Source organism: Sceloporus occidentalis, unplaced genomic scaffold, assembly GCF_023333645.1.
Source record: "Sceloporus occidentalis isolate IW3139 unplaced genomic scaffold, rSceOcc1.0.p SCAF_4, whole genome shotgun sequence".
In the NCBI taxonomy this organism is placed as follows: domain Eukaryota; kingdom Metazoa; phylum Chordata; class Lepidosauria; order Squamata; family Phrynosomatidae; genus Sceloporus; species Sceloporus occidentalis.
In genome coordinates this window covers 134,619,354-134,644,831 of record NW_028316984.1, presented here as the reverse complement: position 1 = coordinate 134,644,831, position 25,478 = coordinate 134,619,354, and the positions used below count along the sequence as shown (strand labels likewise).

At 40.0% G+C, this 25,478-nt stretch overlaps 1 protein-coding gene across 8 annotated transcripts in view; it reads left to right on the top strand.

Annotated features, from left to right (window-relative positions):
* Nucleotides 1-25,478, top strand: part of CKAP5 (cytoskeleton associated protein 5) — a 105,492-nt gene that overhangs the window by 13,889 nt on the left and 66,125 nt on the right. For 7 of the 8 annotated variants that reach the window (XM_089521568.1, XM_089521563.1, XM_089521564.1 and 4 more), the window contains exons 2-7: nucleotides 3,676-3,768; nucleotides 10,936-11,129; nucleotides 14,239-14,445; nucleotides 23,358-23,529; nucleotides 23,737-23,869; nucleotides 24,104-24,207. In XM_089521568.1, coding sequence (XP_089377694.1) covers nucleotides 3,712-3,768; nucleotides 10,936-11,129; nucleotides 14,239-14,445; nucleotides 23,358-23,529; nucleotides 23,737-23,869; nucleotides 24,104-24,207 — 867 coding nt within the window. In that variant the 5' untranslated portion in view covers nucleotides 3,676-3,711. Of the gene's footprint in view, nucleotides 1-103; nucleotides 171-3,675; nucleotides 3,769-10,935; nucleotides 11,130-14,238; nucleotides 14,446-23,357; nucleotides 23,530-23,736; nucleotides 23,870-24,103; nucleotides 24,208-25,478 lie in introns of those variants that run through there. The other variant, XM_089521566.1, reaches the window with a different exon arrangement.

Sequence of the window (25,478 nt, the reverse complement as noted above, 5' to 3'; positions counted from 1 at the left end):
TCCTAATCTCAGAAACTTTTCTTCCTTCTCCACAGAGGTGTCATTGCAATTATCTTCTTGTCTGAACGTTCTGAGTTTTACTTATTGTACTGTGGTCTCGATTCCTTGGCAACATACCATAGTATGCCAGTTTTATTTTAGGATAGTTGGACTAGATAGCCATCATTCAGGTCAGATATATTTCAGCCTTCCCTTTTGTTTTTACAGAAGACTACAAATGATACCTTGCAGTTCTTCTGAATATCTCTGAATTGTTTTGTGCATTAGTTCATTAGCGATTAGGACATGTAGGGAACATTAGTAATGTAGGAGCTGCTTCTGTGGAATAATCTGATGGTGCTCAAATTAATGTTTATAGTAACATTGTACAGTCGGACCTCTGTATCCGTGGGGGATCCATTCCAGATGCCCCCCTCTCCCGCATGGATACCAAAACCCACACATGCTCAAGTCCCATTAAAATTAATGGCGGCATGGCCATGTGCATACACTACCGTTAAGCAAAATGGGCTTGCCATTTGCAGATGGTTAAATCTTATAAATTGACCACAGGAGTTAATTTAAATTAATGACAGATTCATCATTCTTTTTATGCCTTTTCCTCTCTTTAGAGAACAGAGAAACATTTCCTGGACTCGTAGAATTGTAGATTTCAAAAGTAATGGTATAAGGTGTTGAAATTATTAAATACTTTGGGTATATCATGAGACAACATGACACACTGGAAATGATGATGATGTTCTGTAAACTGGAAGGCAGTAGGAAAATGAGACCATATTACAGATGGATTGATTCAGTGAAGGAAGCCATAGCCCTGTGTGGGCAAGACCTTAGCCGTGCAGTTGATGGTTGGAGCTCTTGGAAGTCTTCCATTTATAGGGCTGACAGCAAACAACAAGAACAATTCCTCTGCTGAACTGCCTTTGTATTTATAGTTTTTTTGTGGGTTTTTCGGGCCATGTGGCCATGTTCTAGAAGAGATTATTCCTGGTGTTTTGCCAGCATCTGTGGCTGGCATCTTCATAGAATGCCTTTTTATTTATTCTGTGGTTTGGAACCCTAGCCTGCTTTGAGAAGAACCAGTGAATATATGGACAGGAATATAGCTATCTATCTAGATATATAGATTAATATGATCACTGAGATCTATGTGCTAATTATGTACTGGTCTTATATCACTGCTTGGTTACGAGTGTCACAACTTTCAGATTTAGTGAGAATTTTGAGGGGAGAGATATATAGCATCTGTGCAAGCAAGCTCACAAAAGTTACTACTGGTAGTTGATTCCCTCAGCCTTCTTGAAAACCAATTAATCTGAGAAAGTTCAGGATTGCAAACAAAGCTGTGATAAGATATATGATATGGTATAAAAAATTAAAAAATAATAAAATAAGGGAAAAGCAAATGTAACAGAAGAAAGTACTTAGATTTAGATATACTGTAACTTCAAAGAAAAATGTAGACAAATGCAGCCTGTAGCTGAAGAAGAGCCTTTCAATGCTGGCTTTTCTTCACAAATTGTTCACTCAGAGAGCAAAACAAATTATCTTTACCCAAACTGGCACCACTTTATGACAAAATCATGCAAGGCTTGGCAGGCACCACATCCCCATTTCCTCTGTGCTATTCTCATTTCTTTCATATTTGAGACATAGTTTGCCAAAGCTCAGGTCAGATCTTATTTTACTGCCAGAAGCAGATAAAGCAGGGGTAGGCAACCTGCGGCCCGCGGGCCGGATGTGGCCCGGCAAGGCCTTGGGACCGGCCCCCGCCCGGTCCTGCCGCCAATTGCCACTGGAGCCTTTGGCCTCTCGCATGAGGGTGTGGGGCCTTTGGCCTATCAGGAGGAGGCAGGCAAGGGGGGCAATTGTCTATAGAAGCCTCAGAAACATGCATTTATATTAACATTTTTTTAAAAAATCAGCAAATTTTTTCACGTGTCCTCCATTTTTTAAAAAAAGTGTCCTCCATTTGAAAATTTTGTCCTACATCATCCCAGTTTATTTATTTATTTATTTATTTTAAAAAAATATTTGATTGTTTATTTTTTGGCTTCGGCCCCCCAGTTGTCTGAGGGACAGCAACCCGGCCCCTGGCTCAAAAAGGTTGCCTACCCCTGCGATAAAGTGTAATTTTTAAGCATCAGTGGAGTATTATCATTCTCTAGTTTTTTAACTCTAGAAGTAACTGTGAACAATCTTGCACAGAGATCTTTTAAATCTAAAACAGAGTTTTGAATCCTTAACCACTTAGCAGCACTTTTGTATGTTGCATGTTTGTTTGTGAAGTTGCTGCATCCTGGGATTGACTTGGGATGGAGCCCATATTGGCACAGCACAACACTGAGGCAGCAGGGGGAGGGGAGCTTGTATATTAACAGGTGAAAGAACAAAACGTGAATGGAACAGAAGGAATTGGCAGGTTAGAAAACGCTTAGATCGAAAGTACAATTAAAGAAGTAGTTGAAAATGGTTCACGATGTAGTAGGCAACTGGAATCAAAATTGTCCTGTAGAAATGCCATGAGTTGGGTATGTTTCAGATAATAATTTCTTAATGGCAATAAAGAACATGTTTGCTATTTATGTTAAGCACTTCTGATGAGAAATAACTGCCCCTCAAAGCTTTTTCATAGAACTGATTTCTTTAGAATCAGTTGTTGAATGATGACTCAACACTTGTATAAATTCCACTTATTTCCTTTAGTTGAGACCACTAATACAATTCAGGCCAGTGATTGCAAGCCTTATTTTATCCTTATATTGTGTTTCCTATATGCATTCTGTGGTGAAATTATTAGTGTTTTGCCACAAACTGAGGTTTTTGTGCCTTTGGTAAATGTAAATGTGACCATTGGCCATTGAAAAGAGTATTGAACCAGAAACAGTGTGAAGTGCCCTGCTGATCATGTCATCCTGTTACGTCCCTGTAGAGTCCAATACTTAAATTAGTGCATCTGGCCTTACTAAAATTGATAGCATCAGAAATAGAACATTGATAAGGAAGATATTATAGTAGGGGTATAATACTCAAAGTAAGAAAGAACTTGTACTAATAGTTTAGATTCTAGTTCTTTGTAGCTTTTTTTTAGCAGTTGAATATTGCAACTGCAGGACTCTTAAGAGACATTAATTCTGTTTACTCCCTCATCTTTGTATCTTTTTTACTGCACAAATGCTAAAAGAAAACCTGTACCTCAGTCTGGCTTCAGCTCCCTCCACTTTATGTGGTCATATGATGTAGTGATTTGATTTTTTGGCGTGACTGGTTGACTTTTTGCATGTTTTTTTGAAAATGCACAGTGGGGTAGTTCTGTTGTTCCTGCCACCTCTTCCAGTCTTCGCCTGTTTGTCATACGCCTAATATTTGCCCCATCTCAATTTTCTCAGTTATTCCTGTTCCGTCCCCGAATACTCAGCCTGCAGAGAGAAGAAAACTGTTTCAAACAATGCTTATGCACATTTAAATATGTTTGAGTGCAGAATTTGGACTTGGACTGTGCAGAATCCAAATATGTGGCACGGCTAAAAGTGTCTGCTGCTTTCTCTTTATGGTTGGTTGAGGTTTTTTTTTTTAATGCTGCAGTTTCAGCCAAACCCTATAATTGCCTGGCAGTTCATTTCAGCTTATCATGTTCCAGAAAACTGTTAGTTCATTTCTTTTTGTCTTCCCTAGGAATTACTGTGAAGAAATACAAGACATTAAAGCATCATGGGGGATGATAGTGAGTGGATGAAATTACCCATTGATCAGAAATGTGAACACAAGGTAAGATTATTGTGTTTTAAGAAGTGGCATTTCTCAAGCTTTTGCTCAGGAAGTAAGATAATAATCTCAAAGTCACTAGTTTTAAGAATTTTGTCAAATACCTCACAATCTCAGATTGATTTTGACAAACTTGAAAGTGCACTTCCCTTATTAGCCATAATGTAGTGGTTACATCATGATCACTAACTTGTTTTCAATGACCTATTAATAATACAATAAGTTCTTTGTATGTGCAATCCTGCATGTGGGTAGATGCTTTTGAGATGAATCAGGATGACTAGGAACGCTCTCTGTCCCCCTATTCCCACTATATTTCCACACATGGCATCAAAGGGGGCGGGCAGAGGAGCTAATGCATTTTTTTCTACAGAGGACTACAACAGGCATGAACTTCTTTCGCTGTAGAGTTGTGTGTTATTTTATTCTTCTCTGGATTGTTCTAGTCTACAAATTCTTTTAATTCTTATCTCCATGCCTAGTCATAATAATAATAATAATAATAATAATAATAATAATTTATTTTTATCCCGCCTCTCCAGATGGATCAAGGCGGCTTACAATATGAATGAAATACATAGTAAGAATAAGATAAAATACAGAATAAAACCCATTATCCCTCCATCCAATAGAATAACTTACAAAAACAAATTCAATGCAAAAATATCAAATACTTTAAAAGAATAAAAATGCTTAAAACACATTAAAACAATATAGTACCCCCAGGCTTTTCTTTAAAAACATTCTGTTTTTAAATGCAGGATTGTTTCCAGGTTGAGCCTCTTCACTTTTAACTGCCATGGTTCCCTGCTGTGGAATTCTGGGAATGATCGTTTGTGGAGCTTTCGCACAGAAAAGGCTCAGTGCCTCATCATCACAAAGCTACAAATCCCAAAGTTCCATTATAGCACTGAGCCATGGCAGTCAAAACAGTGTCAAACTGCATTTTTTCTCCAGCCATAGCCTTATTAGGTCCAGAACAAATGCAGAAATAATCCAGTTTGAGACGGCTTTAACTGCTATTGCTCAATGATGAAATAAAAGCTAAAAACACCCATAGAAATATAAATTCTTGCTTCTTAGTCCTGTTCAAAATGGAGAACATTTTGGAATTCTTCATGGACAGAAGGTTGGAATGTAGGACAGGTTCTGGAAAAGGAGGACCTCTGACATGATTTATTTTTTCCCCATCTAGTGGCATAGGAAGGATCATATAGTGAAGATTTGTAAGAACTGACAGGATCAAGCACTTATACATATTTGTTCCTTTTTAAAAAATAATTTCCCTTTGTACTGCATTTTTGTGCTCAGGGCTGCTCACAAGCCTTAAACACACACACACCTTTCCTGATTAGATACCTGGCCATTAGAAAGAAACTCGAATTTGTTGACCCCAATTTTGCTACACCTATCGTGCATTATTTATTTGTTTGTTTATTGTTTATTTGATGTACATTATTTTAAGAATGTTGTAATTGTAATTTGTTTAATTGTATTTTAAGTGTGGGTGGATTCAGCGGTCATGGGATTGTATATTTTAATGTTGGATTGTATATTTTAATGTTGTAAGCTGCCCCGGTTGCATTGCGCAGAAGGACGGGGGATATAAATACTATTATTATTATTATTATTATTATTATTATTATTATTATTACACACTCCACAGGTCAGTGGAACAACATAGAGCTTTTCCACATTTGTTTCAGGTCCTCCTTCCATATCCCAAATCTTCTGGGCCTCTGTTTCCATTCAGTCTTCAATTACAACTACTTGACCCAGTTGCAGATTTTCAAAATACAAACTAGTCTCAGAGATGTTATTGATCCTATCTTCTCATGACAGTTACAGCATTTACCTTTACAGTACATCATCCTACTTTTCTCTTGTTACCTTCCACCTTTTAGGCCACCATAGGAAAACCAAAAAAGAAACACAGGAGGCAGTGAGTCTTGAACCCTTCTGTTACTTCAACACAGCTATCCATTGTTCAGAAATGTAGTTGTTTAGGATTTGCCTAGGTGCCATCTTTTAACTTTTTGCACTGTGATTTCAGTGTCAAATCAGATAGGGTCTTCGGTGTTTGTCATGATGTTATGAACCCAAGTTTCTTTAGGGCCTGCTCATCCACATTATTATTTCTGGTCTCTTTGTCATGTCTCTACATTACACCATTAATTCAGACAGCATGTTAGTCCATCAACTTATATGAACAATATGGTAAACTAAATGACTTGTAAATTTCTGGATTGTTTTTTAGAAATTGCTTGTTGTGTTGGCTGCTTTCTAGTACTCTGGTGCACAGGTCAGAACTATCTAAGGCATTTGCTAGAAGATCAACAGATTTCTTACATAGTCCTAAGAATTTGAATTGTTCAGGAGCTCTTAGATGGATCTGCAGATTAGCATATTAAAATATTAGTTCTGGCACTGGTATCGTCCCTAGATCTTTTTTTAGTAAAGCAGAAAAATTTCATTCTTTTCTACAATTTCCTTTTCCTTCTTTAATCGTTCTTTAATTTCATCATTCACTGGTCTTGCCTCCTCTCTATCTGATTTCCTGATTCTTCATGTATTTGAAAACTTTTTAAAATTGTTGATCTTGGTACTTCTCAACATCTTTTTTCATCCTTTATTGTCTGTTTGTATTTATTTATTTATTTATTTATTTTTGGGTGACTGTAATAGGTTTTCATTGTCTTGAATCACAGAGCTATAGAAGCCCTACGAAGAAGAGATTGAGTTATTTCTGACAAACATTTTTCCTCTCCAAAATATACTTTTAGAAAGGGGAAACTAGAACTTTGAAGTTCTAATGGCATCAGTATCCCGCACAACATAGTACTCATGCATTCTTTCTTTGATGAGTTTCCTACCATGCTGTATATCACCAGATTTTAGAACTGTAGGGTACTGGCAACATTACTTCAAATTTGGCTCCCATTCTAATAGCCATCAATTTTTATAGATAGAATTTTGTTCATGTACAGTGCAAATTACCAATTCATTGACTGAATACTTCAGTTTTATAAAATAAAGAAATGATGCATATAAGAAGAAATAAGATATTGGCATTAATCCAACTTCTGCTCTCATATACACCTAATGGAAGGCACAATATTGCTCTTAAATTTTTATTCTGTAAGATCTCTAATTTATTTGTCTTAATATTTCCCCATACCTCTGCTCCATATGTAATCTGTGATATGACCTTTGCCACAAAAACCCTTACAGAAGAACTGCATTTCCACCTTTCACTCTTGCAAATTTTAAGACTGTTTATATAGATTTTTGTCTTCAAATTTATAGCTGTCAAGTGGTTATTCCATGAGTCATTCTGGAAAAAGCAAACCCCTAAATAATTAAATTGCTTAACCCGTTCCAGGTGAAATGCATTCAGTACCAATCTATGTTTGGGTGGGCACTTGCCAAAGACCATAACCTTTGTTTTTGTATAATTCATGCAGAGTTTTTCTTTGTTACATACTTCCCCAAAAACTTTCAATAATTTTCTCATGTCTATTAAATTTTGTGCCAACAGGACCATATCATATAGTATATAAGATATATTCATATAGTACAGTGCACCCGGGTTATATGCAGATGTGCCTTACGCGGCTTGCAGCATCCATTGGAAGCCACACTGGAAGAAATGGTGCCGTGCATCGGAAAGAGTAATGGCGCAAGCGCTGCCACACCACTGCGAGCACGAGCCCCATTGGCTTTAATGGGGCTTGAGCTTACACAGAATTTCCCTTACGCAGGGGGGTCTGGAACGGATCCCCCGCGTAAGGGAAGGGACTACTGCAAAATATTGATTTTCTGACTTCCCAAGGCCACAGGAAATTTAGAGTCATGGACCATTGCTGTTATATCATTTACATAAATATTAAACAAAAATGGGGCAACCATACAACCTTGTCTCACACCCTTGGTAATTTTAACCTCTTCTGATAAGTGTCCCTTTTTTGCTTACTGGGATACTAGTATCTGAGTATAAATTCTTAATCAAGATCAACAACCATCTATCCATTCCCAACCTTCACAATTTGTGCTATCCCATCAACATGGGTTGATTCCATCTCTCACTCCGAAATAAGGACTTTAATAATTCTTCTAATGTTTTTTCTATTCTTCTTATATTCATGGTCTGTTCTCTCTTGCCTTGGCAACTACCTGCAAAAACAACTATGTTTTCTTTAGTCTTGCTCTATCCCTTTGACTTTCTAATGGCTGAAACAAAGCCAGGCAGGGAGAGACAGTTCATAAGCTGCTGTGCTGCGAGGCAACTAGGCCCAACTCCAGCATTAAAGAAGAAGACAGCCCAGCCATGTCTGGCTGAAGGGGCTGAAAGGTCAGAGAGCCCAGCCACGGCTGGAGGAGGGAGATCCCTCTGTCCTTACCAGATGTGCTCTACTGCAAACTCCAACCCTGGCAAGGGGTCTGCACAGTGAGATGGACAACCTAAAAATTATGGATTTTGATATGACCCTTGGATAAATCGAGGGTAAAATTTAGGGACTTACAACAAAGGATCTAAATGATGAAGCAATGGAAAACAATGCCAAAAAGCCTACAAAATTATGGCAGGCATAACTGTTTTGGCTCACACTAAAGGCTGGATGGAAGAGAGAATAGAGGGAGGTTAGTGCTTCCAGGACAAATTGCACTCTTGCCTTTAACCAGGGGATGGCTCCCTTTTTAATAAGAGTTAAAGTATAGAATTTGCATTGACCTGTGGATAAGTCGACCTAGATTTTTGGGGTCAATTTTTGACTAAAATGTCTAGACTTATACATGAGTATATACAGTAAATACTTTTTGGAGGAAGTTGTATATTTTTCTTTTAGATGATTCAATATAAAACAGTAGTCAGTAGCAGATCTGCACTGTCAGAAATCAGCCTGCTTCTCACCAATCACATTGTTATGACCTGCCCAGTCTTCAGCTTTAGACAGAAGATAATGTGTATTTAATTTAGAGGTGATGTCTAATGAACTAATAGGACGATAACTGGCTGGTAAGGCTTTATTTCCCTTTTTTAAAAATAGGAACCACAATACTTTGTCTCCACCCATTGGGGAATTTCCCAACTGAGTTGATAAAAGTAAAAAGCTTTGCTAATATGAGGGCCCGCCAGTACAGATTATCCAAGAATAGCTCTGGAGAAAGCATGTCCTTTCCAGGTGCCTTCTTCCTATGTAGACTTAGAATTAGTTGGTTCACCTCACTTGCTGTTACTACTGGCCATGTGTGTTTGCATTTGTGGAAGTGGGGATATTGAAGATACGATACACTATATAATACGTTGCAGGATATATAAAACCCCAAGAGATAAGTTTCTGAAGAGAAGCTTAGAATTTGTAGCTAACAAAAACGATCTGGAGAAAATCACTTACTTGTTAGCTAATACAGTTAAGTCTGTTATGTTTAACACTGCCAGATTCGCTGTGAAAGCAGCTAAATTTAGATTAGATTTTGAGGATAAAGGCCTGCGTGGGAATCTGCAATAAATAGATTATACTAATTTGAATGGATTACATAACATTGTGATGTGTTTAGTATAAAACATTTTTGTAATTTTAGTGTAAACATTTTGCTTTAGATGAGAGACAACTGTGACTTGAAAACTTTTTAAAATTTCAATAATTTGTGTAATTTGCTGGCTGTAACCTGTATATGGTTGTCATGAATAAACTGTACTGTACTGTATTTGTGTGCGCGTAATATCATGTTTATTTTTTCTTATTTGAATAGTGCTTTCCATTTCTGGAGGAAACCATGATTCTAGTAGCGTTCTTGACCTTATTAATTATGCACTTTGGAGTTCCTTTTGAATTTGTAGATCACTGTTTTATACCATTCTTTCTTCCTATGTACTCTTGAAATAAGTTTTTCACCCTGGCTAATTCAGCTTAGGCTGCATTTACACTGCAGAATAAATGCAGTCTGACACTGCTTTAACTGCCTCGGCTTGATGCTGTGGAATTCTGAGATTTCTAGTTTTGTGAGGTATTTAGCCTTTTCTGTCAGAGAGCTGTGGTGCCACAATAAACTGCAAACCTCAGGATTCCAAAGGATGGAGCCATGACAGTTAAATTGTTGTCAAACTGCATTAATTCTATGGCATATCTATAACATGATAACCAAGGGATTATCATTATTACTGATTCTTTTGTAAGGGAACTCTCCATCCTGTTCAGCCATACAGGTTAGGAAAAAAACCTTTCTGGATTTCCATTAAAAAATTGTGTGAAACTCGCTGTGTAAGCGTAGCCAATATGTAACTATATTATTTTCAGTTTTGTCTTTCCATATTTCTTACACAAATTAGTCCAAAAACAGCACTGAAATCTCTTTTTACATGTGGAAATTTGACTCATGATATTTTGGGTGCCATCCCTGGTGAAGGGCAGGGTATAAACCCAATAAATAAATAACATTTGCTCCCAAAAGTTCTTGTTTTTTGCATGAATCCTTGGCAGGTTCCTGATACATTGTGAATCACTTATAAATATTCAGAGTTGTGCATTACAACAATATTCAGATCGTCTGAGCTAGCTTCTGGATTCATTTTCTTTTTCTCTCTCCTGTAAAATATTTGTGAATCCAGTTTCCTTTCCTACCCAGTTTTGGAGGAAAAGTTGAACGTTCCCATTTAAATTCATAATCTTGTTTATGGATGAAATCAATTTTCATACAGATTCTCTTTCAAAATATTATAATTTTTTTTTTACAAAGTACTAGGCAATTTCCTAAACTTGACTTTTCAGGTATTTTAAATTTCAATTAGCTTATCATTACAGGAGCTAAACATGTCCATTAATAACCCGATCATGAACCTCAAGCCAACTAGCTGACAGTTAGATTGAGCACTTCTTTAAAAAGTGTTGTTTAGTCTACAGATAAATAATCTGTCTTATTAATGCAACTAATAAATTACTTAATATTGCAACCTTCTATGGAGACAAGCAATGAAGAGAACAGTTTGTTTCTGTGATTAGCTTTAAGAAAAACTACGTAGTATTGTAATTCCACTTGCTTTTGTTTAGTTGTTTTAATGAAAGGGGGGGACTGAACATTTGAAAAATTAATGTCTTGTTTGCTTAAGCTCAATTTAATCAAACAAATGCATTAATGTATCTTTCTAATACCTTTCTATTCTCTTCCTAGTTGTGGAAGGCCAGGTTAAATGGATATGAAGAAGCTTTGAAGTTGTTTGAGAAGATAGATGATGAAAAGAGCCCTGAATGGTCCAAGTATCTTGGACTTACAAAGAAATTTGTCACAGACTCCAATGCAGTAGCTCAACTGAAAGGACTGGAAGCAGCACTTGCTTATGTTGAAAATGCTCATGTTGCAGGAAAGTAAGTAATTTGTTGTATTTCAGTACAGTACTTTTAAGAAGGAATTTCACCAGTTTTTGCACTGTTTGCCACATAAAATCAAATGATGCTAGAGAGAAGGCATTAACTAGTTGACTTTTGGTCATGTGAGACTGAAGAACTGTTCCTGTAAACAGCTATTTTTCTCTATTATCTTTATAACTCTGCTCCAAATGTTCATTCCCCCTTTTGGGGGGTTTCCAAAATAAGTTGCCTAAATAACAGAGTATTACTCTAAATCTGAGCTTGGTGGTATCATAGTTGATGCCAATGCATTGATGTTGGTGTTAAATCAAGATTTAATTCATGAATGTTAATAGCTTTAGTGAAAACTATAAACATTGTTGTGTTAGTCATGCATCAGAATTAGCATAACTAACCATTACCAAATTACTTCCCAAAGTAATGAATTGATCTTTACTTATTATTGTCATTTAATGATTAGAAGGATGAGTTTTTATATTTTTTTAATTAATTAGTAACAAAAAATAAATGTTAAAAGATTACTTTGGGGCTCTGAACAAGTCATAAGCAGAGGTTCCCCTGGATATTTTTTTAAAGCTATTCCCACTGTATATACTCTTGTAATATTCATGTATTTGTCAGCCTTATCTATAAGTTGAAGGCAAAGTTGGGAGCCAGAATTAAGGATTTTGATATGACCCATGGATAAGTCAAGGTAAAAGGTGCGGGCATATAGCAAAGGATGTAAAAGACAAAGCAAAGGAAAGCAATGCCAGTGAACTTACAAATGCTGGAAGGCATAACTGTTTGTGCTCACCTTAAAGGCTACATAAAAGAGGAGGAAACTATAGTAAATGGTGACTGAGGCATAGGGAAGAGGCAACCAGGTGCAGGCAGTACTAAGAAAATGACACATGTCAAAAAGAATGTAAAGGTAGAACCTAAAAGAACCACCAACCTCCTCTATTCTCTCTGTGCTCCTTTGAGCACTGTGAGCTCCCAAAGAGGTGCTGCCACCACTGCCATTTTCCTACCCAGGCATTCAGAAAGGCCAGAAGTGGTGCTGCAGCAAAAGGAAGTGGAGGGGGGTCAGTGTTTCTTTTAGCTGTTCCTGGGACAACTAAGTTCTTGCCTTTTGTCATTACTCATAGAAGGAGATGGTTTATTTTTTTATACATTGACCCATGGATAAGTCAACCCAGATTTTTGGGGTTGATTATTTGGATTAAAATTTCTAGTCTTATATGTGAGTAGTACATACAGCAAGCAGTTGTGTAGAATTCCTAATAAGCCTGAATTATGGGTAACTGTCTTAACTAGAGAGCCAGTGCAGTTTAGTAGTTTGAGCATTGGACTCTGGACAAGGTTTGAATTGCTACTCAGTCATGGAAACACACTGGGTGATCTTGGGCAAATCAGACTCTCAGTCTCAGGAAGACAAGGCCAACCCCTTCTGAACAAATCTTGGCAAGAAAAACCTATCCTAGATTTGTCTTATTATTTATTTATTTATGGTATTTATAGCCCACACTTCAGCCCTAATGGCCATCTTAGGGTTGCCATAAGTCCAAAACAGCTGGAAGGCACACAACAACAATAACTGAACAGGCCTCTGATTTTTATAGAAAACTGGGTTTTTCATATGCTAATTTTCTAGATAAAACCAAAAGGTTCTAAGTAAAGCATGGATTATCAACTGAAAATTGCAAGAGTCAAAACTTTTTGTGAGCCTAAAGCAGAGGGTTGTTTCATCTGGCTTTCAGTCAAGCAACAAGCAGATGACTCTTGATTCTTAAAATAAGATATTGTCCTAGAGCAGGAATGGATGTGTGTGGTGTGTGAACTGCATGTGGCCCCTGGGGCTTTTTTTGTTAGCCTCAAGCTTCCCTCCCCCGTAATGAAAAAAGAAATTAAGCCTAAAGGAACAGTGATATTCTTTAAAATAGCCACCCCTCTAAATGAACAGTAGAAATGCTTTCTGGTTTCCTTTTATGGCTCAGAATGGTACAGTCCACCATGGGTGGAGGAATGGGCCTCTATACCTGCTGTGGCTGCCCATCCCTTTTCTAGAACAGTATAGTGGTTCTGGTTTTTCCTTCCATTCTGTTTGAAAAATGAATCCAAATAGATCATTCCCTAGAGAGCTGCTACCAGTGTAAGTGATAAGTTTATTTTGATAGAATTAAAATCACACAACACATTTGTTTACAATATAATTAAGCTCTTGTATAAGTTGCAGATGGCTGCAGCTGTAATTGTGATAATTGCATTCTTTCTGATACTGAATTGAAAAATATACCCATACATAAAATATCTATTTTAATCCACTGGAAGTGCAGTACATAATGTTTCCAGGGATACAGTAAAAAACCCTTTTTCTTCACCATCAAAAGCACACTTTGTATAAGGTACTCTGAGCAGAGGGAATGATGTGTAGGGTATGGGCAACCTGCACTATTATTTCCCAAAAATATTTATTTATTTATTTTCAGCACTAATCCTGCATGCATTTGGGGAAACAGGTATCTGTGGGAGTCTTATGTGCTGATATTTGTTGCACTTGCCTCTAGATGTATTTCAGTATTATAATTAATGTGTTTTTGCTCTAGTCTTAAAATGAATAAAACCAAGGAAATCAGTAAAACATGGGTATTGCTTTTCCCTAACTCTCATTTGGTTTGATAATGTACTTTTGCTTTAAACAGCTTGAAGTGGCCTGTGTAACAAACGTACCTTTTCCCCTGACCAAATAATTCATTAATTTTTAGAATAAATGTTAAATAAGTTTGTGCTGTTGGATTTTTAGATTTGTATTGCTTTAAAAATATGCAATGGGGAGAAAGGAGAAAAGACTCCTGGTTAAAGACTTGTGCTTAGAAGAGGGTTTAAAATCAATGTGGCTTTTGCAGCTACATTGGAGCAAATTCTTTGTGGATGGCCTTAGAGCTGTTCAACAAATGCATGTGTTGCAATACATTAATGGAAATCCATACTGCAACTAGTTTAGGGAAGAGGACTTCATTCCTGTATGTTCAAAAAATAAAAGTAATCTCCCTAAGGAAGATGAGTGTTAATTTTGATGTGTGCTAAAAGTATTATTGCCCTCTTCTCTTTTTTCTTTTTAAAGAACAACTGGAGAAGTAGTGTCAGGAGTTGTAAATAAAGTGTTCAATCAGCCTAAAGCCAAAGCCAAGGAGCTAGGCATAGACATATGTCTGATGTTCATTGAAATTGAGAAGGGAGAAGTAGTGCAAGAAGAGCTACTCAAAGGCTTGGACAACAAGAATCCCAAGATCATAGTGGCATGTATAGAGACCCTGAGGAGAGCACTAAGGTAAGATCCCCTGAAGTCACTAAAAATCAGACGGTGTCTGGTGTAGGTGACAGTTTTGATTGACAGAATTTGATATTCCTGTGTATTTGAAACTGCAAATACTGTACACAGTAACTCTACGCGTATTACCATATACAACATTAACCTCAGTATATTTCTCTGTTCAGAATGAATGAATGAATGAATCTTTATTTGTATACCGCTATTCCAATGATCACAGCGGTTTACAATCAGTTAAAATATGATACAACAAATCCAATAAAAGAAATCTCCCCACATTAAGCAATAAAATACAACAATAAAAATATCCATCATTCAATCACCTTTTAAAACCATTAAAACTAATAACAGCAATAACCCCAAAGACATCCATTACATTACAATTACAACAGCATAAAGGAGAAGAGTGGAATTAAGGGACATGGGGGAAAGCAAGGCGGAAAAAATGAGTCTTTAGGTTTTTTCTAAAAGACTCTAGGGAGGGGTCTGAGCAGAGCTCAACAGGGAGAGAGTTCCAAGCCTGCGGGGCCAAAGCAGAAAAAGCCCTATGTGCAGACATCACATATCTCGTGTCAGGAACTCTCAAAAGCTGTTTCCCACCCGACCGGAGAGTGCGGGGCGGATTGTATGGGGAGAGGCGGTCCTCCAAGTACCCTGGGCCCAAGCCATTTAGGGCTTTATAGGTTATAACCAACACCTTGTATTGCGCCCGGAAGCCAATTGGCAGCCAGTGTAGGTCCTCCAGTACCGGTGTTATATGACTGGCTCTGGAGGTACCTGTAACCAGTCTAGCCGCCATGTTCTGAACCAATTGAAGCTTCCGAGTTTGGTACAAGGGTTGCCCCATGTAGAGCACATTACAGAAATCGAGTCGAGAGGTTACCAGTGCATGTACCACTGTTTCAAGGTCCCCCCGGCCCAGGTAGGGTCGCAGCTGGCGTATCAACCGAAGCTGATAACAGGCGCCTCTGACTGTCGCATCCACCTGAGAAGTTAGGTGGAGCGACGAGTCCAGAAGCACCCCCAGACTACGAACAGTGTCCTTTACAGGGAGTGTGACCCCGTTCAGGACGGGTGGAAAAATTTCCATCCCTGGACCAGGGGAGCCTATCACCAGTACTTCCGTTTTCTCTGGATTCAGGCTGAGTCTGTTTTCCCTCATCCAGCCCATTACTGACTCCAAGTAATGCCGTCCCTAGTCACTGCATCAGTCGGAGACACAGAGAAGACTATTTGGGTGTCATCAGCGTACTGATAACACCGCGCCCCGTGTCTCCGGATGATCTCTCCCAGCGGCTTCATGTAAATGTTAAATAGCATAGGGGACAGAATCGCTCCCTGAGGGACCCCAGATGTGAGGGCCCTCTTATCGGAGCGACAGTCCCCCAGCTCCACCATCTGGAATCTACCCGAGAGGTAGGAACGGAACCACTGCAGAGCAGTGCCCCCGATACCCAACTCCCCCAGGCGCTCCAGAAGGATACCATGGTCGATGGTATCAAAGGCCGCAGAGATGTCCAAGAGCACTAACAGGGACACGCTACCCCTGTCCATGCCCAAACGGAGATCATCGACTAAGGTGACCATGGCAGTCTCAACCCCATAGCCCGCCCGGAAGCCAGTTTGAAATGGGTCCAGATAATTGGTATCCTCCAAGACCCTCTGCAGCTGGGAGGCAACCGCCCTCTCGATCACCTTCCCTAAGAATGGCAGCAGTGACACAGGCTGATAATTATTTCGAATTAGGGGGTCAAGGGAGGGCTTCTTTAATAAAGGTTTTACAATGGCCGTCTTTAAATTAGATGGAAAACGGCCCTCCCTGAATGATGAATTGACAATACGACGCAACATTTCTGTTGACGCCGTTCCCCCTTGGACTGCCAGCCATGAAGGACAGGGATCGAGAGAGCAGGTCGTCTTCCTAACGCTGCCAAGGATCCTGTCCACATCCTCGGTACTAACAGACTCAAACTGATCCAGTATAACTGAGTCCACGGAAGAATATTATAACATATTCCTAGAACAGAGAAATACTCTGCAGTTATTATTGCAATAATGTCTTGCAGTGTTTAGCTATATGACCCAATTTATCACACTGTTTTCATTAAAATGTCCTAATAGTAGAGTTTTTCAATGATTAGCTGTCTTATCTTGTGAGTTGCTAAAGGGAAAAAAGAAACATGAGACTAGTGTCACAATGGTTTTGAGTGTATTGCTCTAATACCAACTTCCCCTGTCCATACAGCACTTTAAAAAAAAATGGAAGAAAGCTACCTAGCAGTTTGAAAAATCGCATTGACATAATATATTTATTAGGGCAACCAAAGGGATACAAAAATATGTGCTGCACAAAAATTGTTTATGGCCCAAAACATACTGCAGAAATAATCCTGTTTGAGACAACTTTAATTGCTGTTGGCTCAGTGCTAGGGAATTCTGGGAACTGTAGTTTTGTGAGACATTTAGCTTTCTCTGCCAGAGAGCTCTGATGCCACAATAAATTACAATTCCCAGGCTTCCCAAGCACTGAGCCAGGGCAGTTAAAGCAAACAAACAGGATTATTTCTGCAGTGTGTTTTGAATCAATGACACTTTTAAAGAAATACCAACTCCCACCAGGCTGCAGACTGGAACTCGTAGTTCCAGCCCTCCCCCCAAGACTGGCACATGTAACTGCTTTAAGATAAGCTTTTATTTTGTGGTAAATTTTATAGCAAGTGGTCTACAGCAGATGAAAGCATCACAATCCTTTAGCTGATGGCTTCCAGTATCCCTTCACAGCAAGGTAGTTATTACAATAATATAAGCTGGTTGCTAAAAGCAAAATTTACTCCCTGAGTATGTTCCCATCTTTGAACTGCCCACCGTCTTTGATTTTAATTATTTTAATGTTTATGTAATTTCAATCCTTAACTGTTTAATTCTTTTTAAACGGGGAAATATTGTGTATATGTTGTTGTATTATTTTAATGATGTACACCACTTTGATTGTCTTAACAAAAAGCGGGATATAAATAAAAGTTTTATATTATTATTATTATTATTATTATTATTATTATTATGTTAAAGTGAACCAATCTGTTGCAACCAATCTATTATTCCTTATTATGAAGTGTTTGGCTGTGAGTTAGATAAGGATAAGGACTCTACAACCCGTCTGCATGGTGGAAGGGACCACAACATACTGCATCTGAATACCTGTTAGGATCCTGACTACACCTGACATATATGTTCTGTTTTTTGTTTGTTTGTTTGTTTACTGCCACGGAGTAATTAATCCAGTTAGAAGACTGGTTACAAATAGGACAGTCTCATTTACAGTGGGCCCTCTACATTTGCTGGGTTTAGGGATGCAGGACCCCTGTGAAAATGGAAAAACTGCCAATTAAAAAACACTACTTTTTGACCTGAGAGAACACTTCTCTAGGAATTCCTAGGTCCTCCAGTGCAACTCTGTGGTCATTGTAAGGTAAAAGGTGACCATAGAACGGCACTGAAGGACCTAAAAATGCCTAGAGAAGTTTTCTCTCTAGGAATCTCTAGGTGCTCCAGCACAACTCTCTGGAGCTTTTGTCAGAAGATGACCATAGAGTTGCACTGGAGGATCCAGAGATAACCTATTGAATAAAGCTGGAAAGTCAAAGCTGCAAATGTGGAGGGCCTACTGTATTCAATGTTGAGGAAAAGATGTCAGTCTTCAGTAGCCTGTTTAGTTTTGCATTAACGGTGATGAGCTGTTCTTGAAATTTAATAAAAGCTTAGCATAATCCACATCTTTTCAGTGTCATATATCCGCTTTACAGTTTCCCAGTAGATAAGGATGGAGCATCCTATAACTTTGGTAGGCAAGAAGAAGAAAGGCCTTCCAGTGTCTGTCACATGGGAGGAGCAACCTCGAGGTCATCAGGTTTTTTCCTGCCTACTGTTCCGATAGAATGTGTTTCAGTCCTCTCCCAACCTCTGCTTGAACCTTTTTCTTTGTCCTTTCTTTTTTAAAAATAATACCTGCTTATCTTTTTGTTTGTTTGTTTCTCATTTTCTCTTTCCTCAATTTTTTTTTTATTGTTGCCCTTTCGTTACACAGAAGCCATGGGAAGAGTCACTGGTACTGAACTACCTCTGCCTAACTCTAAGTTGATCGTGGGTTGGGGAGGCAAGCTGGCATGATGATGCAGGAGAAGTAGTGAATACAGAGGCACTCCTACACATAATCAGCAAGGAGTCCCCTCCTGGCCTGGCTCTGGGTGCAGGGCGGGCTCTAGGTATTTGGCCACCCTAGGCGAGAAATATTTTGCCCCCCCCCCCCCCAAGTAGGTCCTCAAAGTGTAGGAAAAATGTAGGGCACGATGTAGGACAAATTGTAGGACGTTCAAGAAAAATGGAGGACACGACCAACTAAAAGCCAAAAAACATTAATAAAAACCATATAAATTCATGTTTCTCAGCCATGCTCAAAATGGAGGACATTTTGACATGCCAATCAGCACAACTCTTAAGACCCAAATTCACAACTACTAATTCATTGGGGACAGAAAAATAGAGAGAAACCACAGCACATGCAAGGAAGCCTTGGAGCATTCTGAGCATCTCTGAGACCAGGGTTCGAATCCTGGCTGAGCCATGCAAACCCACTGGGTAACCTTGGTCAAGTCACATTCTCTCAGCCTCAGAGGATGGCAAGGGCAAACCCCCTCTGAAGAAATCTTGCCAAGAAAACCCCAGGATGAAGTTGCCATGAGTTGGAAATGACTTGGAGGCACACAAGAGCAACATCCACAATATGAGAAGGACGCCAAGGTCCAAAATGCACAGCAGAGAGAATCCAGTTTGAGACTGCTTTAACTGTCCTGGCTCAGTGCTGGGGAATTCTGGGAACTGTAGTTCTGTGAGACATTGAGCCTTCTCTGTCAGAGTTCTGTTGCCACAATAAACTACAAATCCCGGAACTCCCTAGCACTGAGGGCTGCTAAAGCAGTCTCAAACTGGACTGTTTCTGCAGTGTGTTTTGGACCTTGGCTTTATGTGCTATAGGAGTCCAAAATTCTTGCTGCTAGGACTCAGTGTATATATACATAAATATAGTGTATGTGTGTATACACACACACACAGAGTATATGTATATGTATGTGTCTGTATATACACACACACTTCTTAGTCTTCTTAGGTCCAAAACACACTGCAGAAATAATCCACTTGGAGACCACTTTAACTGCCCTGGTTCATATAAAGAAATGAACAACAGCAAAAATAAAGTTGAGAACAGCACACTATCACCCCAGAATTGTAGTTCCTGGGAACTGTGGCTTCTTGTAGCCCCAGAGCTCCCTTTGACAGAGAAGCCTTACAGAGAATGTCTCCCTAAACTACAGTTCCCAGGATTCCCTAGCATTGAGCCAGGGCTGTTAAAGGGGTCTCAAAAAAAGGGTTGATTTCTGCAGTGTGTGTCCTGTGGACTTGCTCCATTTGGGAGCCCCTAGTCCTGGAGGGAAGGCTGGGAAAGGAGGATCCACCTGTCTTGCCAGCAGCCTCTTCTCGGCTGGGCTCTCAAGGCTCCCTTGGATGCATGGAGGTAGGCACATGCCATTTTGCCTGGGAACCTCTCCCCAGCGCCCCTCCTGCCACCGCCTTCCAGGGCCAAAAGCAGCAGGAGGAAGAGGCTCCTCTTTCTTCTTGTTGTTGTTTTCAGGTGCCTCCCAAGTCCTTTCCCTCCCAGCATCTCTCCTCTTCCTCCGGCGACTCGCACCTCTTGGGGGAAGGGGGCGGGGCTTCTGCGACTTCTCCCTCTGCCTTTCCCTGCTGGGGCAGTGCAGCCCAGCAAACCCAGGGCAGCAGAAGGAGCACTTTTGGCACCCTGGGGTTGGAGCAGCTCGCGCGCATGCTCCAGCCAAGCGCCCTCTGCCTTTCCCTGCTGCTGCTCCTGCTGCCCTGGGTTTGCTGGGCTGCACTGCCCAGGGAAAGGCAGAGGGCGCTTGGCTGGAGCGTGCGCATGCGCAGCTCTATCCTCAGGGTGCCAAACTCGCTCCTCCTGCTTCTCGGCTGGGGCTAGAGCTGCGCGAGCACACACCCACGCACGCTCCAGCCAAGCACCCTCTGCTTTCCCTGGGCAGCGCTGCCCAGCAAACCCAGGGCAGCAGGATAAGAGTGTTTGGTACCCTGGGCTTGGCTGGAGCTGTGTGCGTGCTCTCCAAGAGGGGCGCAAATTATGCCCCTGATCTTTCTGTGCCCCAGGCGACCGCCTAGGTCGCCTGTATGGAAGAGCTGGCCCTGTCTGGGTGGTCATGGCCCAGGAAGTCATTGCCATAGCTGGAACCTGTTCTGGGGAAAACTAAGGACAGGAAGAAGTCACTAGTTCCTGGTAGGAGAAGGGAGGACAAGAGACACAACAGGCAGAAGTTTCCTTTCTTTCATGATGTCACCCCTTTTTTCAGTTCTGCCTTTTAGTCCAGGGTCTCTAAGGCCTTCAGAACACAGTGGAGTGAACATAGGGTCCACCTCAAGCAACAATCCTTTACTGCAGCTGGCAGACCCCAGTCCAACACAATTACTTGACAATGGAAAGATCAATAGTCCCAACACTGTCCTGCCAATAGGAGTGAGACTCCAGGAATTCACTCACATATGAGAGACATCTACTACAGGTGGTTGGGTACTGGACACTTTCAGACATGGATACAAAATAGAGTTGTCCTGCAAACCCCGAGATATTCATCAACTCTCCCAAGTCCAAGAACCTATGGAAATACCACTTCTTACTGGAAGCCATTGATCAGTAGCTTCATATTGGAGCAATAGAGTATATACCACTCTTTCAGAGGTGCAGAGGCTGCTATTCTGTATTCTTTCTAGTGCTCATTATGAACCGCAAATGGAGAGCCTTCCTGAATGCTAGGAGGGTGAACTGCTTCGTCAGGGAGAGATGTTTCCACCTCGGAACACTTGACACGTGTTCTGGACGTGATCCAGCCCGGGGACTTCCTGTCATCCCTTGACCTTACAGAGACATACCTTTTTATCCTGATCCACCACTCACATGTTCAGTTCCTGCACTTCGGTTACAACCTGCAGAATTAATATTTCATGACCCTCCCTTTCAGACTGTCATTAGTTCCTAGCATATTCACCAAAATCTTGGTAGCCCTGGTAGCTATACATTGCACAGGCCCTGCTGTAAGAATGTCAAACAAATCAGGATCTCCTTGAACCCCCAAGTGCAGTGGTTCCTGAAGGACATATCAAACCATGCACTGCCTACTTACACATATCCCTGAAAGCCTGGACAGTTTCCCATTTGAACCCCTGAGGGAGGCCTCCCTCAAGCACCTGTCCTGGAAGGTGCTAATCCTCATAGCCATTACCTCAGCATTTAGGGTGTCAGAGCTGGGTGTCTTAGAGCGTAAGGAACTCTACATCATCAGGTCCAATTTGGTAGGTCTTCGCCTAGACATAGCCTTCATGCCCAAAGTGAACTCTGTCTTTCATAGGATTCAGGAGGTAATTCTTTTCCTGAAGATATGGTACACCTTGAACATGTGCAGGACAATCCAGATTTATGTGAGGAGGACTAGCAGTTTTCTCTTTTTCAGATGCCCTGTTCATCTGCTTCCATCCCTGATCCAAGGGTAGCAGATGCCTACCTCCACTGTGAGCAGGTGGATCAGGGCTTGCATTATGGCCTGCTACAAGTCCCAGAAAACCCTGATTCCAGAGAGCACCATGGTGCACTCCATTAGGAGCACTGCTACTTCAGCTCTGTCCACTAGCACTCCCTAATAGGGATCTGCAGAGTGACCATATGGAAGTCATCCTCCACCTTCATTGGGCCTTACAGGCTAGATAGCATGGACTCAGCTGAAGCTGGTTTTGGAAGGAGGTTCCTGCATAGGTAGTTAAAGCCTAGGCCCTTGGGACACCAGCACAACTCACCCGAGTCAGGGAAGCTTTGGTAAATCCCAAGTTAAAGGATGCTCCATCCTTCTCTACTGGGAAAAGGAGTGTTGGTTCTTACTTGTGATGAGTCTGTTTCCAGTGGCTGTCAAGCATCCTCTCCATCCTGTGGGTGCTGGCATTGGGCTAGGTGTAGTGATGTAATTAGTTTGCCATCATACGGAGCAGTTTTCGCATGTTCTATTACTGTTCTCTTCTTAAATATCATAATGATTCCTACCAAGTTAATAAATTGGTGAAGTTTCCTTCTTTCTGGATCATTTGTCTCTGTCTGTTTTAGCAACTGACTTTCTAGGGTTTGGTCCGCCCATTTGGGGGACACTGGAAGGTTTTTCTTCTTCCTGCCTTTTGGAGCAAATGGCAGGAACTACCCAAGTTATAGGATGTTTGATCCTCACCTACTGGAAATGGACTTAGCACAGGTAAGAACCATATTCTTTTCTCACACAGAGCTTCCTAATTACTGCTAGATCCTAAAACTACAGTGTTTACTCACTGAGCACAATGAAAAGTACAAGAATATTATCTAACCTGACAAAAAAATGAAAGATAAAATGTTCAACTCCTATGTGTGATTTAAAAATATACAATTCTGAAATTTTATGTGTGGGAAGGGGGAATGCAAAACCTGTTTAAGTAACACTCACATTGTATAGTTTATTGTGTGCTTCAAGGCTTTTAACTGTTATTTGCTAGAAAGTAAGCTCCATTCAACGCAGTGAGGCTTGCTTCCAAGTAAATATATATAGGACTTCTCTGTAGATTGTTTTAAAAACTCACATTTTAAATAAATAAATAAATAAATTTAGATGGGAAATAAAAACATTGGTTTAGCACAAGTAATCCTAGAATGATGCTTTGAAAGCATTGCCAAATATATGTATGACAAAGAGACCTTACATGGTAGTCCTCTTGATGACAGCATAACTGTTACTCTGTTACATTTATTTGTCTGTTTTATGTTTCAGTGAATTTGGTTCAAAAATAATTTTATTAAAGCCAGTAATCAAAGTGTTGCCAAAACTCTTTGAGTCTCGAGAGAAAGCTGTTCGAGATGAAGCCAAACTCCTTGCTATTGAGATCTATAGATGGATAAGAGATGCTCTCAGACCTCCGTTACAAAATATAAACTCTCTTCAGGTAAGTTTGCCTAGGCTTATCTTCAATCATTCTTACCAAGAAGAGTTCACTAAGTAGAGCAGGATACATTTTCTAAGATCAGCTTATACATACCATCATTCAAGACAGACAATAGCATTACTTGTGATAGGGAAGGATAATACCACACCCATATCAGTAACCCAGAATTTTGTGTTTCGACTCTAACAGTTATTTTGATTCTTGCAGTTAAAAGAACTTGAGGAGGAATGGGTCAAACTCCCATCATCTGCTCCCAAGCAGACCCGATTCCTTCGTTCCCAGCAAGAAATGAAAGCAAAGTTTGAGCAGCAACAGGCAGCTGGTGGGGATGCAGATGGAGGTAATTTTGACCTGGAAGTTCAAAGTTGAGATTGAAATTTTTGCTGTCAAGAATCAGATGAAATTGACTAGAAAACACAAGTAGGCACTGAAGCTAAATTCAAACCAGTATATAAATGTATGGATTGCACCTTTCTTTGCTTTGTAGCCTCTGGGTATACAGTATATTTAATACAGTGAAATTGGCAACAAAATTATCTCATCTTTAGTAACATTTGCTAATTACTGTCTGCAGGTGGAGATGATGGTGATGATGCTGTTCCACAGGTGGATGCTTATGAACTTCTGGAAGCTGTTGAAATTCTCTCCAAACTTCCCAAAGATTTCTATGATAAAATAGTAAGGGATGATATAGTTAACCATTACTTCTTCTGTAATCTTCATTTGATCCATAGGAATTTAATTAATCTACCCTCTTTTTGTGGACAATTAGTATTCTTATATTATGGATAGTACAAATATCTACAAAACAGTTTTTCTGTTTTGTAAAGACTTCATGTCCTAGGATTGGCAGCTATTTGGGAACATTTGCATTGTATCATTGGATGTACTGCTATGAATGAAAATAGTAAGAATGCTTCATTTTTTAAAGGTTTGTATGTAATTTCTTATATACAGATATTATGCATAATGCGTGTTCTTAACACTGGATACATTTTTTTGCATTGCATTTGTATACAACATCTTCCATAATATACATAAAAATTCTGTCCCATAGATATAGTATAGGTATTCCTTGGCTTATGATATGTTCTTGGGCTTTACTTTTTTAACAGCAACTTTGGTATCAGTGGTAGAAAGAACATGGAAATACAGTTATCTCTCGCCTTACGCGAGGGATCCGTTCCGGCCCCCACCGCGTAAGGCGAATTCAGCCTATGCTTGAGCCCCATTGGAAACAATGGGGCTCATGCGCAGTGGCGCATGGGGTGCCATGGGCGCGTGTGCCCATTCATTTGAATGGGGCGCGCTGTCCCTTGGGCCCCACGCACGCCCCGCGGTTTGAGCGCCTATGCTCAAGATCGCGTAAAGCGGGCGCACTGTAATAGTGATAGGTTCCTACACCACAAAAGAGAAGAGCATTTCAACATGTTTCAGCAATTTTTTTAAATCCAAAACTAACAGTGTGCACATGTGAATTAAACAACCAGATGGTGAGCCTTGCATGAGTAAATGAAAGCATTTTGAATCTTCTAGAGATGACCTGAAATCTTCCAAAATCCATCCCAGGATAATTTTTTTCATTTTAACAGCCCCAATTTTCCTTATAATTTCCACTTTTGTGATGAAATTTAAAGACTGGTGCTTCTTTTCATCATGCTAGGGCAGCTGGTGAGGCAGGCTAATCTGCTTTCCTCCTTTCTTTCTGTTTTGCTCTTTGTACATGCTCTATAGGTGATTCTGGAGGCAGTTGTTTACTTTTCCTGTTGCACAAGCTAAAATAGGATTGCCAAGAGTAGAATTTCTTTCTTTCCCAGGGCAAACTTTATTGCATTGTTTACTGCAGACATGATGCTGCAACCCTGAAAGTCTGTCTTTCTCCAATCCTCCTTCACTATCCTCCCAGGGCCAGTACTGCCAAAAAACAAAAAAAGTAAACAAAATTAGTT